The following is a 12,496-nucleotide window of genomic DNA, read 5'->3' on the forward strand; positions in this document are numbered from 1 at the left end:
GCCTGCAGGAGCTCGCTGTCTCTGGGCCAGTTCTGGAGGCAGCACCTTCCTTCCATGGGCATTGCTGTGCCTGGCCACTCCGGACCCCTCTGCCCACAGCTCTCGGGAACTGGGCTGCTCCCAGTGTGCCAAGCTGTGAACTGGCTGGGGTGAGGCCTGTGCTGGGTGAGGCCTGGGCTCACCTGTGCAGCGCTGAGCGCTTGGCGGACGCAGGCAGACACGGGGCAGTCGGTCATCCAGTGGATTCAGCTCTTTATTCGCATCTGCTCAGCTTGGGATGGCGTGTGGCACACAGGGCTCTCCCCCTCCCAGCTCCTGCCTGTCCATGCAGCACAGACCCCATCCGGGAGAGACAGTCGTGTGTCCTGGCCCCCGAAGGGGGGGTGCAGCCCCACCCTGGCAGTGGCGAGGTTTATCAGGGACGACACCCTTGGCCGCAGTTGGAGCAACGGCCAGGAGACCCATGCTCCGAGTGGGGCCTGCCAGGGCAAGCTGCCCCACTGCTACTGAGATGTGAGCCCCAGTCCGTGCCAACTTTGTGCTGCAGCCCACAGAGTGTGGCACCCAGTGGGAGGGGAATGCCCTGGGCGCCTGCGTTCATCCCTGAAATGGGAATCCCCCCGGGCACTCACCAAGCCATGCCCCTACACAGCCGACAGCCATCCGCGGGCTGGGCGGACAGAGCCGGGGAGCCTGGCAACAGAGAGGAAGGGCCTGGCGGCATGGGGGATGCACTGAAAGCTCGGGGACGGGGGGAATCAATGGGAGGCTGTGGAGGAGCTGTGGCCGGCTCAGTTGTCCTGTGGGAATAAGAGAGCACAGGTGGTTAGGGAGCACTGCCCATGGCCTCGGGCGAGGGATACAGGGAGTGCCAGGCACCTCACCCAACTGTGTCCTTCTGCCAGCCCCAGCCTCACCCCTTCAGTGACACAGCCAGTGCCTACAGCCACTGCCTGCCTGGACCCAGGAGTCCTGGCTCCCAGCCCCTCTGCTAGCCCCCTGGACCCCACTCCCCTCCCAGAGCTGGGATAGAACCCAGAAGTTGTGGGGCTCCATGTATCTCCCTCTCCCTGGGTGTGACAATGCACCTGGCAGATCACGCTGATGTCCTTCTGGTGGGTGCAGTTGTGGTAGCCCCAGAAGTGGTGGGCACAGTTCTGCAGGGTCTCCTCGGTGCCTTTGCAGCGGATGTTGTCCAGCCAGATTTTCCCTGTACCCTGGCGAAAGCGGGGCCAATCCTGCAGCTTTGGGGCCAGTGGCTTGGCTTGGCCACAGCGCAGCTCCCGGCAGACCACTTGGGCGTTGGTGTCCGACCAGTCGTTGTCACACACGGTGCCCCACAGCCCATCATACCGCACCTCTAGCCGCCCGGAGCACTTGCCTGGGCCGTCCGCCAGCCGCAGTGCGAAGGGCTCTGTGAGGAGGGGGCGGGGGGGTCAGGTGCGTCGGTGCTCCAATGCATGCTGAGCAGGCATGGCCTGGCTGGTGGAGGGGACTTGCCAGGCACTGACCCCCACATGGTAGGGGCGCCAGTGCTGTGCTGTCTGTGCCCTGTGTGCCCAACCAGGAGGGGCAGCTGTTGCCACGGCACACGCTGCCTGACCTGGGCCTCTGGCAGGGGGTGAGGGCCTGGTGCCAGCGCTGCTTTCTCACCTTGGCACATGACTCCGGTGTCCCGTGGTGGGAGCAGGGCCGCCCCTCCCAGGCTTGGACTCGGCAGCGAGTAAGCTGAGGATGTTTCAGTAGCGGATGGTGCGTGTGAACGCTGACCCTGCCGCATGAGGGCATTTTCCCTTCATAACCCTGCCCTTTGGTGTGTGACAGGGAACAGAGCCCAGACCCTGCTTGTCCCACCCTCCGGGCCTGTCAGGTCCCCGCCCTGCTCCCTGGGCAGACTGTGCAGTGCTCACCCAGCAAGGCCGCTCAGTGGAGAACTGAGCACTGCACCCTGGGACCCCAGGCATCCTCCCATCCCTCCCTTAGGGCCAGGGCACTCCAGGCCGGCTCACCTTTGCAACGGGCTCCAGCGTCCTTATCATGCTGGCAGAGGTCCCCTGGATCCGTGTTCGGGCAGCTCCCCAGCGCGGCCTCTGTCCCCTGGCACTGAACGTTCCTCATCAGGACAGGGTCTGACTTGACGCCCGGGCGGAACCCTTTACCACTCAGCGCTTCCATGGCCGGCCCACAGCCCAACTGCCTGCACACCACGGCCACGTCGCTGATGTCCCAGCCGTCGTCACACACGGTGCCCCAGCGCCCGTCCAGACGCACCTCCACCCGCCCGGCACAGCGGTGGGGGCCATCTACCAGCCTCACGTCTGGCAAAGCAAATGCAGCTGCTGAGACGCCTGCTCCAGGGCTGTGCGGGGAGACCCCAGGAATGGCTCAGCATCAGTGCCCCCGCTTTACTGAAGGGAAACTGAGGCACAGAGACAGGAAGTTACCTACCCCAGGTGAAACAGTGAGCCTTGTGCAGCATAGGGAATAGAACCTGCCCGCCCCCCACACCCTGGCCAGAGACAGGGACAGAACCTGGCCCCCACCCCCGGTCCCCTTTCCCTGCTCTAACCATAGGACATTGGGACAAAGACAAGGGTGGATCCGGACTCCTGGCTCCCCATCCTGTCCCTTATCCATAAGCTCGTTCTCCTCCCCATTACCCCTCGCTCCCATATCCACTCAGCAGCACATGCATTAAACACCCAGAGCTTCTGCTGGCCATGTCGTCACATCATCACTGCCCTCATGCAGCTCCCTTGCTCTCATTGCATGCTGGGACCTGCACTCAGGCAGCCACCTTGCTCCCGTTGCATTCTGGGATCTGTGCTTGGCCAGCCTCTTCGCTCCTATTGCATGCTGGGACCTAACTTCAGGCAGGTTCCTTAACACCGTTGCACTCTGGGACCTATGCTTGGGCAGCTGATTCTCCAAAGGGCGGCCGTGGTCACCTCTGCTCAGGCCCCAGCTGTGATGCCAGGGGGGTTGGGATCCTGGCCTGGGCTCTGGCAAAGGGCAGCCCCCTGGGCACCAGAAATACATACCTGAGGAGGCACCTGGGGAGAGACAAGGAAACTGTCAGGAGCAGAGAGGGGCCCGTGCACCCCAAAGCCTCCTGGTCCCAAGGCACCTGCAGGAAAGTGGCGCCGGGCGGGGCAGAGTCCAGAGCTGTTAGAGCCAGACACAGCAGTGACATGTGCTGGGACCCAGGGGAATGGGGGAGCCGCAGGAGGCCCAGGCCGGCTGCCCATCCGCTGCTCTTCCCTTCTCCTCTCCCTGGTGCACAGACCAGCCCCCTGAGGGCACTGCCTGGCCCCACCAGCACAGACTGAGGCCCTCTCCCTGTGGAGGGACTCGGCTGGGCAGGGCTCAGCCACATCCCCTGTTGAGGGCGGAAACAGGCGAGTTCATTGTACCCCACCGGGGAGCAAGGGGACATGACAGGGAGCAGAGCCCAGGCCCTGCTTGTCCCACCCTCCGGGCCTGTCAGGTCCCCTCCCCGCTCTCCAGGCAGACTGTGCAGTGCTCACCCAGCAAGGCCGCTCAGTCAGAACTGAGCACCCCACTCTGGGACCCCAGACATCCTCCCATCCCTCCCTTAGGGCCAGGGCTCCCCAGGCCGGCTCACCTTGGCAACGGGCCCCTGCATCCTCATCATGCTGGCAGAGGTCCCCTGGATCCATGTACGAGCAGTTCCCCAGCGCCGCCTCTGTCCCCTGGCACTGCACGTTCAGCATCAGGACAGGCTCCGACTTGGGGCCCGGGCCGAACACTTTACCACTCAGTGCTTCCATGGCCGGCCCACAGCCCAGCTGCCTGCACACCACGGCCACGTCGCTCAGGTCCCAGCCGTCGTCACACACGGTGCCCCAGCGCCCGTCCAGACGCACCTCCACCCGCCCGGCGCAGCGGTGGGGGCCACCTACCAGCCTCACGTCTGGCAAAGCAAACCCAGCTGCTGGGACGCCTGTTCCGGGGCTGCGCGGGGGGATCCCAGTGGCTGCAAGGACAGAAGGCCCAGCTCAGCGCGAGGCATTGCCAGCGAGTGCAGAACAGGGCAGAACGGGCTTTCCCACGACTCTAACCCTGGGCCCTTCTCCCGCACCTCCCTCCTGCTGCACAGACAGGTCACTGAGCCCAGGAAATGGCGCCGCATCAGTGCCCCTGCTTTACCAAGGGGAAACTGAGACACAGAGACAGGAAGTGACTTACCCCAGGTTAAACAATGAGCCTTGTGCAGAGCAGGGAATAGAACCCGCCCCATCTCCCCTCCCCTGCCAGGCCAGAGACAGGGACAGAACCTGGCCCCCTGCCCCTGGTCCCCTTTCCCTGCTATAACCATCAGACATTGGGACCAAGACGAGGGTGGATCCGGATTCCTGGCTCCCCATCCTGTCCCTTATCCATAAGCTCGTTCTCCTCCCCATTACCCCTCGCTCCCATTTCCACTCAGCAGTATGTGGATTAAAGCACCCAGAGCTTCCCGTTGGCCACGTGATCACTAGGGAAAGATGGATGGTCTCCCCTCAAGATCGTCCGCCTGCCTGCAGAGCACACAGCTCCTGGGGACAGGGTAGTGCCCTGCTGTGGGGCCAGGACTGGCAGCTGGAGGGGAGAGACCCTGGCTCCCTTGAGCAAGGTGGGCGTGTCCCTACCTGCCCCCACTCATTTGCATGCAGGGCACTCTGCCCCCAGGTGGGCTGGTTAGACTGTACAGCTCCCTTCCTACCTCATTTGCATACACATTGGGAGGGCCATCGTGTGCCCTGTGCTGCTCGGCCTGGACAGTCTTCATGCGCCAGGCTCACAGCACATGGTCCACGCGCTGTGTGAGGGCAGGGATGCAATGGGGGCCTGGGTCAGTGTGACAACAAGCAGGTACCCCGTGGAGAGAGGGGCCACCCTGACCTGGAGGACAGGGGCTAGATTGAGTGTGAACACAGAAAGGACTAGCAGCTTTTTTGCTAAGAGTTGTAGGGGAAGTAAGGGGTGTGGTGGGGGAAGTGGGAAATAGCTGGGGTTTCTGCTCCCTTTGATCTAACACAATATGGCTGGCAGATCCCAGTGTTGAGTGAAACTATAGCACAGGGTGAAACCAGAGCTGGAGGGAGAAAAAGGTGATGCCACGTTCCCAGGGGAACATGCTCCATTGCAATGAGTCACAGCTCACAGAGGGGCAGCTCCTAGTGCCTTGCTCCTGTTTGTGCTTGCACCCAGGCAGCTGCCTTGTTCCCATTGCATGCTGGGATCTGCACTCAGGCAGCCACCTCACTTCCATTGTATGCTGGTATCTGCGCTCGGTCAGTCTCCTCGCTCCTGTTGCATTCTGTGACCTAACCTGCCTTAACACCGTGGCACTCTGGGACCTGTGCTCGGGCAGCTGACTCTCCAAAGGGTGGCCGTGGTCACCTCTGCACAGGCCCCAGCCATCATGCCAAGGGGGTTGGGATCCTGGCCTGGGCTCTGGCAAAGGGCGGCCCCCTGGGGGCCAGAAATACATACCTGAGGAGGAGGAGGAGACTCCCACGTCGGCAGCTGGAGAGAGACAAGGGGGAAACTGTGAGGAGCAGAGAGGGTCCCGTGCACCCCAAAGCTTCCCGGTCCCAAGGCACCTGCAGGAAAGTGGCGCCAGGCAGGGCAAAGTCCAGAGCTGTTAGAGCCAGACACAGCAGTGACACGTGCTGGGACCCAGGGGAATGGGGGAGCTGCAGGAGGCCCAGGACTTCTGCCCATTGGTTGCTCTTCCTTTCTCCTCTCCCTGGTACACAGACCAGCCCCCTCAGGGCACTGCCTGACCCCACCAGCACACAGACTGAGGCCCTCTCCCTGTGGGGGGACTCGGCAGGGCAGGGCTCAGCCACATCCCCTGTTGAGGGGGGAAACAGGCGAGTTCATTGTACCCCCACCAGGGAGCAAGGGGACATGACAGGGAGCAGAGCCCAGGCCCTGCTTGTCCCACCCTCCAGACCTGTCAGGTCCCCTCCCCGCTCCCCGGGCAGACTGTGCAGTGCTCACCCAGCAAGGCCGCTCAGTCAGAACTGAGCACCCCACCCTGGGACCCCAGACATCCTCCCATCCCTCCCTTAGGGCCAGGGCTCCCCAGGCCGGCTCACCTTTGCAACGGGCCCCTGCGTCCTCATCATGCTGGCAGAAGTCCCCTGGATCCATGTACGAGCAGCTCCCCAGCGCCGCCTCTGTCCCCTGGCACTGCACGTCCATCATCAGGACAGGGTCTAACTCGTTGCCCGGGCCGAACACTTTACGACTCAGCGCTTCCATGGCCTTCCCGCAGCCCAGCTGCCTGCACACCACGGCCACGTCGCCCAGGTCCCAGCCGTCGTCACACACGGTGCCCCAGCGCCCGTCCAGACGCACCTCCACCCGCCCGGCGCAGCGGTGGGGGCCACCTACCAGCCTCACGTCTGGCAAAGCAAACCCAGCTGCTGGGACGCCTGTTCCGGGGCTGGGCGGGGAGATCCCAGGGGCTGCAGGCCCAGCTCAGCGCGAGGCATTGCCAGCGAGTGCAGAACAGGACAGAATGGGCTTTCCCACGACACTAACCCTGGGCCCTTCTCCCGCACCTCCCTCCCGCCACATGCTGCACAGACAGGTCACTGAGCCCAGGAAATGGCGCCGCATCAGTGCCCCTGCTTTACCGAGGGGAAACTGAGGCACGGAAACAGGAAGTGACTTAGCCCATGTCACACAGTGAGCCTTGTGCAGAGCAGGGAATAGAACCTGCCCCCCCTCCCCACTCCCTAGCCAGAGACAGGGACAGAACCTGGCCCCCTCCCCCTGCTCCTGGCCCCCTTTCCCTGCTCTAACCATCAGACATTGGGACCAAGACAAGCGTGTATCCGGACTCCTGGCTCCCCATCCTGTCCCTTATCCATAAGCTCGTTCTCCTCCCCATTACCCCTCGCTCCCATTTCCACTCAGCAGTATGTGCATTTAACCTGGGATGCAGGGGCTTACTGTGACGAACTGGGACTGTTCTTACTGTGGTCTGTGAATGCTGACAGGGGAGTGTGGCTAGGATAGTCTGCATTGGGGGATGGGAGACTGCCCGAAGGAGAATACCTGAGCGTGTAACATGAGAACCCAGGAAGGGGTTGGAGGCCAGGTGACACCTTGGCCCGGGAAACTGAACAAAGGCTGTGGGAGGGGTCGCTGAAGGCAGTGTTGGAAGCGGGCTGGAGAGATGGCTGGGAGGCAGAGATGGCTCTGACCTCCCAAAGCGGGGGGCTGGGATGCCCTGGGACCCCAAGCTGGACCTAACTGAGGGCGGCCCTGTTGTCTGTGCCTGCAAGACCTGTCTTGGACTGTATTCCTGCCATCCAAATAAACCGTCTGCTTTACTGGCTGGCTGAGAGTCATGGTGAATCGCAGGAAGCCGGGGGTGCAGGGCCCTGAGTTCCCCAATACTCCGTGACAACTGGTGGCAGCGGCGGGATCTACTGCACCCCGTGGACGGCGCTTCCTGCAGTAAGTGACTGGGGAGCAGTAAAACGAAGGGGGATTGACGGGGACCAGGCCTGCTGAAGAGTGGGAGAGAGACGGTTATTACCCCTGGGAGTGTGTGACCAGCGAGAGGGACTTTTGCGGTAACAGGGTCCCCCGGGGGGATCGCAGCGAGTGGTCCCAGGGGCGGAGGAGTCTGCAGCTCGACCCTGGCAGAGAGGTGGTGACCTCGAGAAGGGCTGGCACACTAGGGGTCTCCCTGGGAACTGTGGGGAGCTGTGAGCACACAGGCCGGTGAGTGGCCAGCAGGAAGATGTATGCCAAGCGGCTTAAGAGCGACCTGGTGGAGCTGTGCAAGCAGAGGGGGCTGCGCAGTGGGAGGCTCACCAAAGAACAGCTCATTGCCCAGCTGGAGGCGGGAGATCGCGCGAATGAACTGATCCCTGTGTCTCAGGGAAGCAGCCTGGCAAATGCAGCGCAGGCACCAGTGTCTGTCCCAGCTGGGAGTGGTCAGCCAGCTGCTGAGGGCTTCCCGAGATCCCTCCTTCCTATGCCTAGGGGAAGGGTGGGGAGGAGCCCAGCAAATACCGAGGGCGCCGTGACCCCCCCGGCCAGCAGGGGATCCTCCCGGCGAAGCTCGCCGGCCAGCAGAGGATCCTCCCGCCGACGTTCGGCATCCGTGGAGCGGAATTGGCTGGAATGGGAGAAAGAGCTAAAACTGAGAGAGCTGGAGGATTGTGAACATGACACGACAGCATGAACGGGAGGAGAAAGAGAAACGGAGGCAGCATGAACGGGAGGAGAATGAGAGACAGCGTCAGCATGAACTGGAACTGGCGAGACTGAAGGGCAGTGAACCCCCGGCTGCGGTGAGTGAGGGGGGACCCAGGACTGCACGGAGCTTTGATAAGTGCATCCTGGCCCCACGCAAGGAGGGGGAGGACATGGATGACTTCCTGGATGCCTTTGAGACGGCCTGCGAGCTGCACCGGGTTGATCCCGCGGACAGACTCCGGGTCCTTACCCCCTTACTGGACCCCAAAGCCGTGGCATTGTACCGCCAACTGGAAGAGGCAGAGAAAGGGGACTACGAACTATTCAAAAAGGCCCTGCTACGTGAGTTTGGGCTGACTCCTGAGATGTACCGGGAAAGGTTCTGGAGTCAGGATAAAACCCCTGAGATCTCATATCTGCAACTAGCCGTCTGCATGGAAGGATACGCCAGCAAGTGGGCTGATGGGGCCCAGACGAAGGAGGACCTGGTCAAACTGCTGGTACTGGAGCAACTGTATGAGCGGTGCCCATCCGACCTGAGGCTGTGGTTGGTGGACAGAAAGCCAGAGAACCCGCGACATGCAGGCCGGCTGGCCGATGAGTTTGTAAAGAGCTGGTCAGGAGATAACAGGGAGGAGTCCCAAAGGAACAGTCCCACCACAACGCAGAGAGAGAGTCACCATGGGACCTCCCCATGGGAAAATACAGAAAAACCCCATCAAAGGGGAACATCCGGCGTCAGGACCATCCGACCCACTCAAGGGGACCCATGGGACATGGGCTGCTACCACTGTGGCCAGAAAGGCCACATACGGGCCCAGTGCCCCAGGCTCAGGGACAGACTGAGCAGACCGAACCCACAGAGAGTTGACTGGGTAGAGACCCAGCCCGGCGAGAGGCAGCATTCCCAGGGAAGGGGGGCTGGCAGAGTACCACCTGCTAAGGAGGGAGGAGAGCTCCAGGCCAGCTCCTCTAGGGGGCTGGATGCTCCAGACTCAGGGTTTTTGGTTTATACGGTAGGTGTGGGGCTGTCCCTCCGGAGAGAGTACCTTGTTCCCCTGGAGGTGGATGGGAGGAAGGTCAATGGATACTGGGATACGGGCGCAGAGGTGACGCTGGCCCGGCCCGAGGTGGTGGCCCCAGATCAGATGGTGCCCAACACCTACCTGACCCTGATGGGGGTGGGCGGGACACCAGTCAGAGTGCCCGTGGCAAGGGTACACCTGAAGTGGGGGGCCAAGGCGGGCCCCAAGGATGTGGGGGTACACCCGTATTTGCCCACTGAGGTGTTGATGGGAGGGGACCTGGAGAACTGGCCAAGCAACCCCCAAAGGGCACTGGTTGTGACCCGCAGTCAGAGCTGGCGAGGGGCACTGCGCCCTGGCCTTGGGGGGGGGGTGCCTTGCCTGAGGCGCAGGACCCTAACCTGGTGGGGAGGGAACGCCCAGGGACACGGCTCAGGGAGGCTGCAGCTTCAGACCCAGCCGGCGAGAAAGAGCAGGTGGCCATCCCTGTCCCAGCTGCTGAGTTCCAGGCCGAGTTGCAGAGAGATCCCTCCTTGTGGAAGATAAGGGACCTGGCCGACCTCAATGCGGTACAGACCATGGGACGAGGTGGCCAGAAAAGGTTCCTGTGGGAGAAGGGGTTCCTGTACCGAGAATGGGCTCCCCCAGGGAAAATGGAGTCGGGGGGATCAGGAGGCAGCTGGTGGTACCCCAGAAGTATCGCCGCCAGCTGCTGTGCCGGGCCCATGACACCCCCCTCTCAGGGCACCAGGGAACCTGGCGTACCCAGCAGAGGCTGCTACGGAGCTTTTACTGGCCTGGGGTCTTTGTTACTGTCCGACAGTACTGCGGATCCTGTGACCCCTGTCAGAGGGGGAGGAAGGCCTGGGACAAGGGGAAAACAGCTTTAGGACCCTTGCCCAGCATAAAGGATCCTTTCTGGAGGGTGGCCAAGGTTAAAAGGGCGGCTCTAAACCAAGAGAGCCCAGAGCACAGACCTCCAGACTGGAGCGCTGGGAGAAGACCACAGCCCAGTTGGAACCCCAGGGGTATGGGGGTGGGAAAAGGGCACAGGCCGCATAAACCTTCCCACATGCGAACTGCGAGTGCCATCAAGCACCCCCGACCTAAGGGGGGGCGTGAAACTGGAGGGGCCTGTTGTAATTCTCACCAAGGAATGGGAGGGATGCGGGGGCATCCATGGGAACGGGGGTAGGTTCGAACTTCCCCAGGTCACTGGCTGAAGTGATCCCGCTCAGTTCGGTCTCGAAAGGGGGAGAGATGTGACGAACTGGGCCTGTTCTTACTGTGGTCTGTGAATGCTGACAGGGGAGTGTGGCTAGGATAGTCTGCATTGGGGGATGGGAGACTGCCCGAAGGAGAATACCTGAGCGTGTAACATGAGAACCCTTCTGCTTTACTGGCTGGCTGAGAGTCATGGTGAATCGCAGGAAGCCGGGGATGCAGGGCCCTGAGTTCCCCAATACTCCGTGACACTTACACACCCAGAGGGGCCCTCAACTAATCAGAGCAAGAGGCACAGCCGCAGATCCATGGCTCCCCCGGGGCGAGCAGCTCCATCCTGCCGCGATCCGGTGCCAAGCGCTGCTCTCACCCCACCCAGCCCGGGAAGCCCCTTTTAAGGGCTGGCCCAGGACTGCCAGGTCAGCATGGGAGGAACAGGAATGAGGGGCCGGCCCATGGACCGGTCACAAGATCATTTCCTGGCACCATGGCACCGGGCTCAGCACGTGTCCCAGGGCTGGGGGAGGAGGGCAGGGGAGTGACACTGCGGTCAATAGTGTTGCCTGCAAATGAACCCACTGATGTGGCAATGGATGGCCAGTGCTGCAGGGAGCAGGGCAGGAGCTCAGTGGGGGGCACTCTCCCTGTACAGGCAGTGCTGGCCCGGCTCTGGGAGGGGAGTGGGGTGTAGTGGTTAGAGCATGGGGGGCTGAGAGCTGGGACTCCTGGGTTCTATCTCTGGCTCTGGGAGCGGAGGGAGTGGCATCTGCTGGCTAGAGCAGGGACCTCAGAGGCACCTCCCCACTCTGTGACTGTCCTGAGTCCCATGGCGCTGGCCCAACTTTCTGACTGCTTCCCCTTCTGACTGCCCGGAATCTCTGCAGCCGGCTCCACTTCCTTCTCTGGTGGAGCTGGTGCTTTGGGTTTGAGGGGGCTCCCCCCACATGGCAGCTGAGGGAGGGGGGAGCCTGACCCGATAGGAGCTTGCAGGCACCTTAGAAGACAACTTTGGGGGAGGGATCCTGGTGGGAGATGGGTTGATCAGAAGGAGGTCGCTCCCCCAGCCTGGCTGTCCCCCAGCTCCTGGGACCCCGAGACCCCTGGGACACACTTGGCCTGTCGTTGGCCTGAGCTTGAGAGAGACGTCCTGACAGACCAGGCCCGGGCGAGGGACCCACCAACAGCACAAGCTCCCCCGGCCCCCCGCGGGAGGTGAAGCGGGTTCCTGCTGACACCCCCTTCCCTCGTCACGGGTCCTGTCCCTGCCTGCTGTGTTGTGTCTCTCTCCTGGCCTTCCCCTGCGGCCTTGGGTCAGTGAGTGTCTGGCTGGGCCAGCCCGCGCTGCATCTTCTGGTGTGTGGATCTCTCCTCATGCAGCTCCCAGGTGCCCTGCCTGGCTCACCAGCCCCCTCCTGGCCACGCTTCCCAGGTGCCCTGCCTGGCTCGCCAGCTCCTTCCTGCCCGCGCTTCCAAGGTGCCCTGCCTGGCTCGCCAGCTCCTTCCTGCCGGCAGTTCCCGGGGCCTTTGCGCTCAGGGGAGCTGGTGTTAATGCCCAGGAGTAATGAGGTTTTGAGCAGGTGGTGACCTGCTGGGGTCGCCGGCTGCTTCCCAAGCTCTGTCACGGAGGACGCGCCATGAACTGATCTCCCCGGCGTAGAGCTGCCCAGCCCAGGGCAGAGATGCTGGACTCCCTGCTGGCCGGGTTGCTGGCATGGTCAGGCCGTTGGGGTGTCTGCCATGTGGTGCAGAGCCACCCCCTGTTCGGCCCTTGCAGCCCCAGCACACACCCTGGGAGGGGCCCTCTGCTTCCAAACCAGGCCATGCAGAACCTAGGCATCTCCCACCCAGCAGGGTGAGCTCTTCCCCTGGGAAGGGCAGCAGGGGCAGGGAGCTCCCCTCCCCCACGTGAGAGGTGCTGCCCCACCCAGCTGCAGGGCGGGGCTCCAGTTCATTTAGCCCTGGGAGCTACATTCCACTGGGGCTTCTGCATGCCTTTGTCCCTGGCCAGAGCCCAG

General features: G+C 62.7%; 1 protein-coding gene across 11 annotated transcripts in view; it reads right to left on the reverse strand.

Annotated features, from left to right (window-relative positions):
• Positions 1 to 237: 237 nt before the first annotated feature.
• Positions 238 to 12,496, reverse strand: part of LOC101937993 (deleted in malignant brain tumors 1 protein) — a 179,975-nt gene continuing 167,716 nt past the window's right edge. For 6 of the 11 annotated variants that reach the window (XM_065570740.1, XM_065570735.1, XM_065570745.1 and 3 more), the window contains 6 exons: positions 6,111 to 6,419; positions 5,500 to 5,532; positions 3,626 to 3,997; positions 2,010 to 2,318; positions 1,089 to 1,414; positions 654 to 800 (listed from right to left, as the gene is read on the reverse strand). In XM_065570740.1, coding sequence (XP_065426812.1) covers positions 792 to 800; positions 1,089 to 1,414; positions 2,010 to 2,318; positions 3,626 to 3,997; positions 5,500 to 5,532; positions 6,111 to 6,419 — 1,358 coding nt within the window. In that variant the 3' untranslated portion in view covers positions 654 to 791. Of the gene's footprint in view, positions 801 to 1,088; positions 1,415 to 2,009; positions 2,420 to 2,561; positions 3,054 to 3,625; positions 3,998 to 5,499; positions 5,533 to 6,110; positions 6,420 to 12,496 lie in introns of those variants that run through there. The other 5 variants (XM_065570736.1, XM_065570737.1, XM_065570741.1 and 2 more) reach the window with 5 other exon arrangements.

This window comes from Chrysemys picta, chromosome 17 (assembly GCF_011386835.1).
Source record: "Chrysemys picta bellii isolate R12L10 chromosome 17, ASM1138683v2, whole genome shotgun sequence".
Lineage (NCBI taxonomy): Eukaryota > Metazoa > Chordata > Testudines > Emydidae > Chrysemys > Chrysemys picta.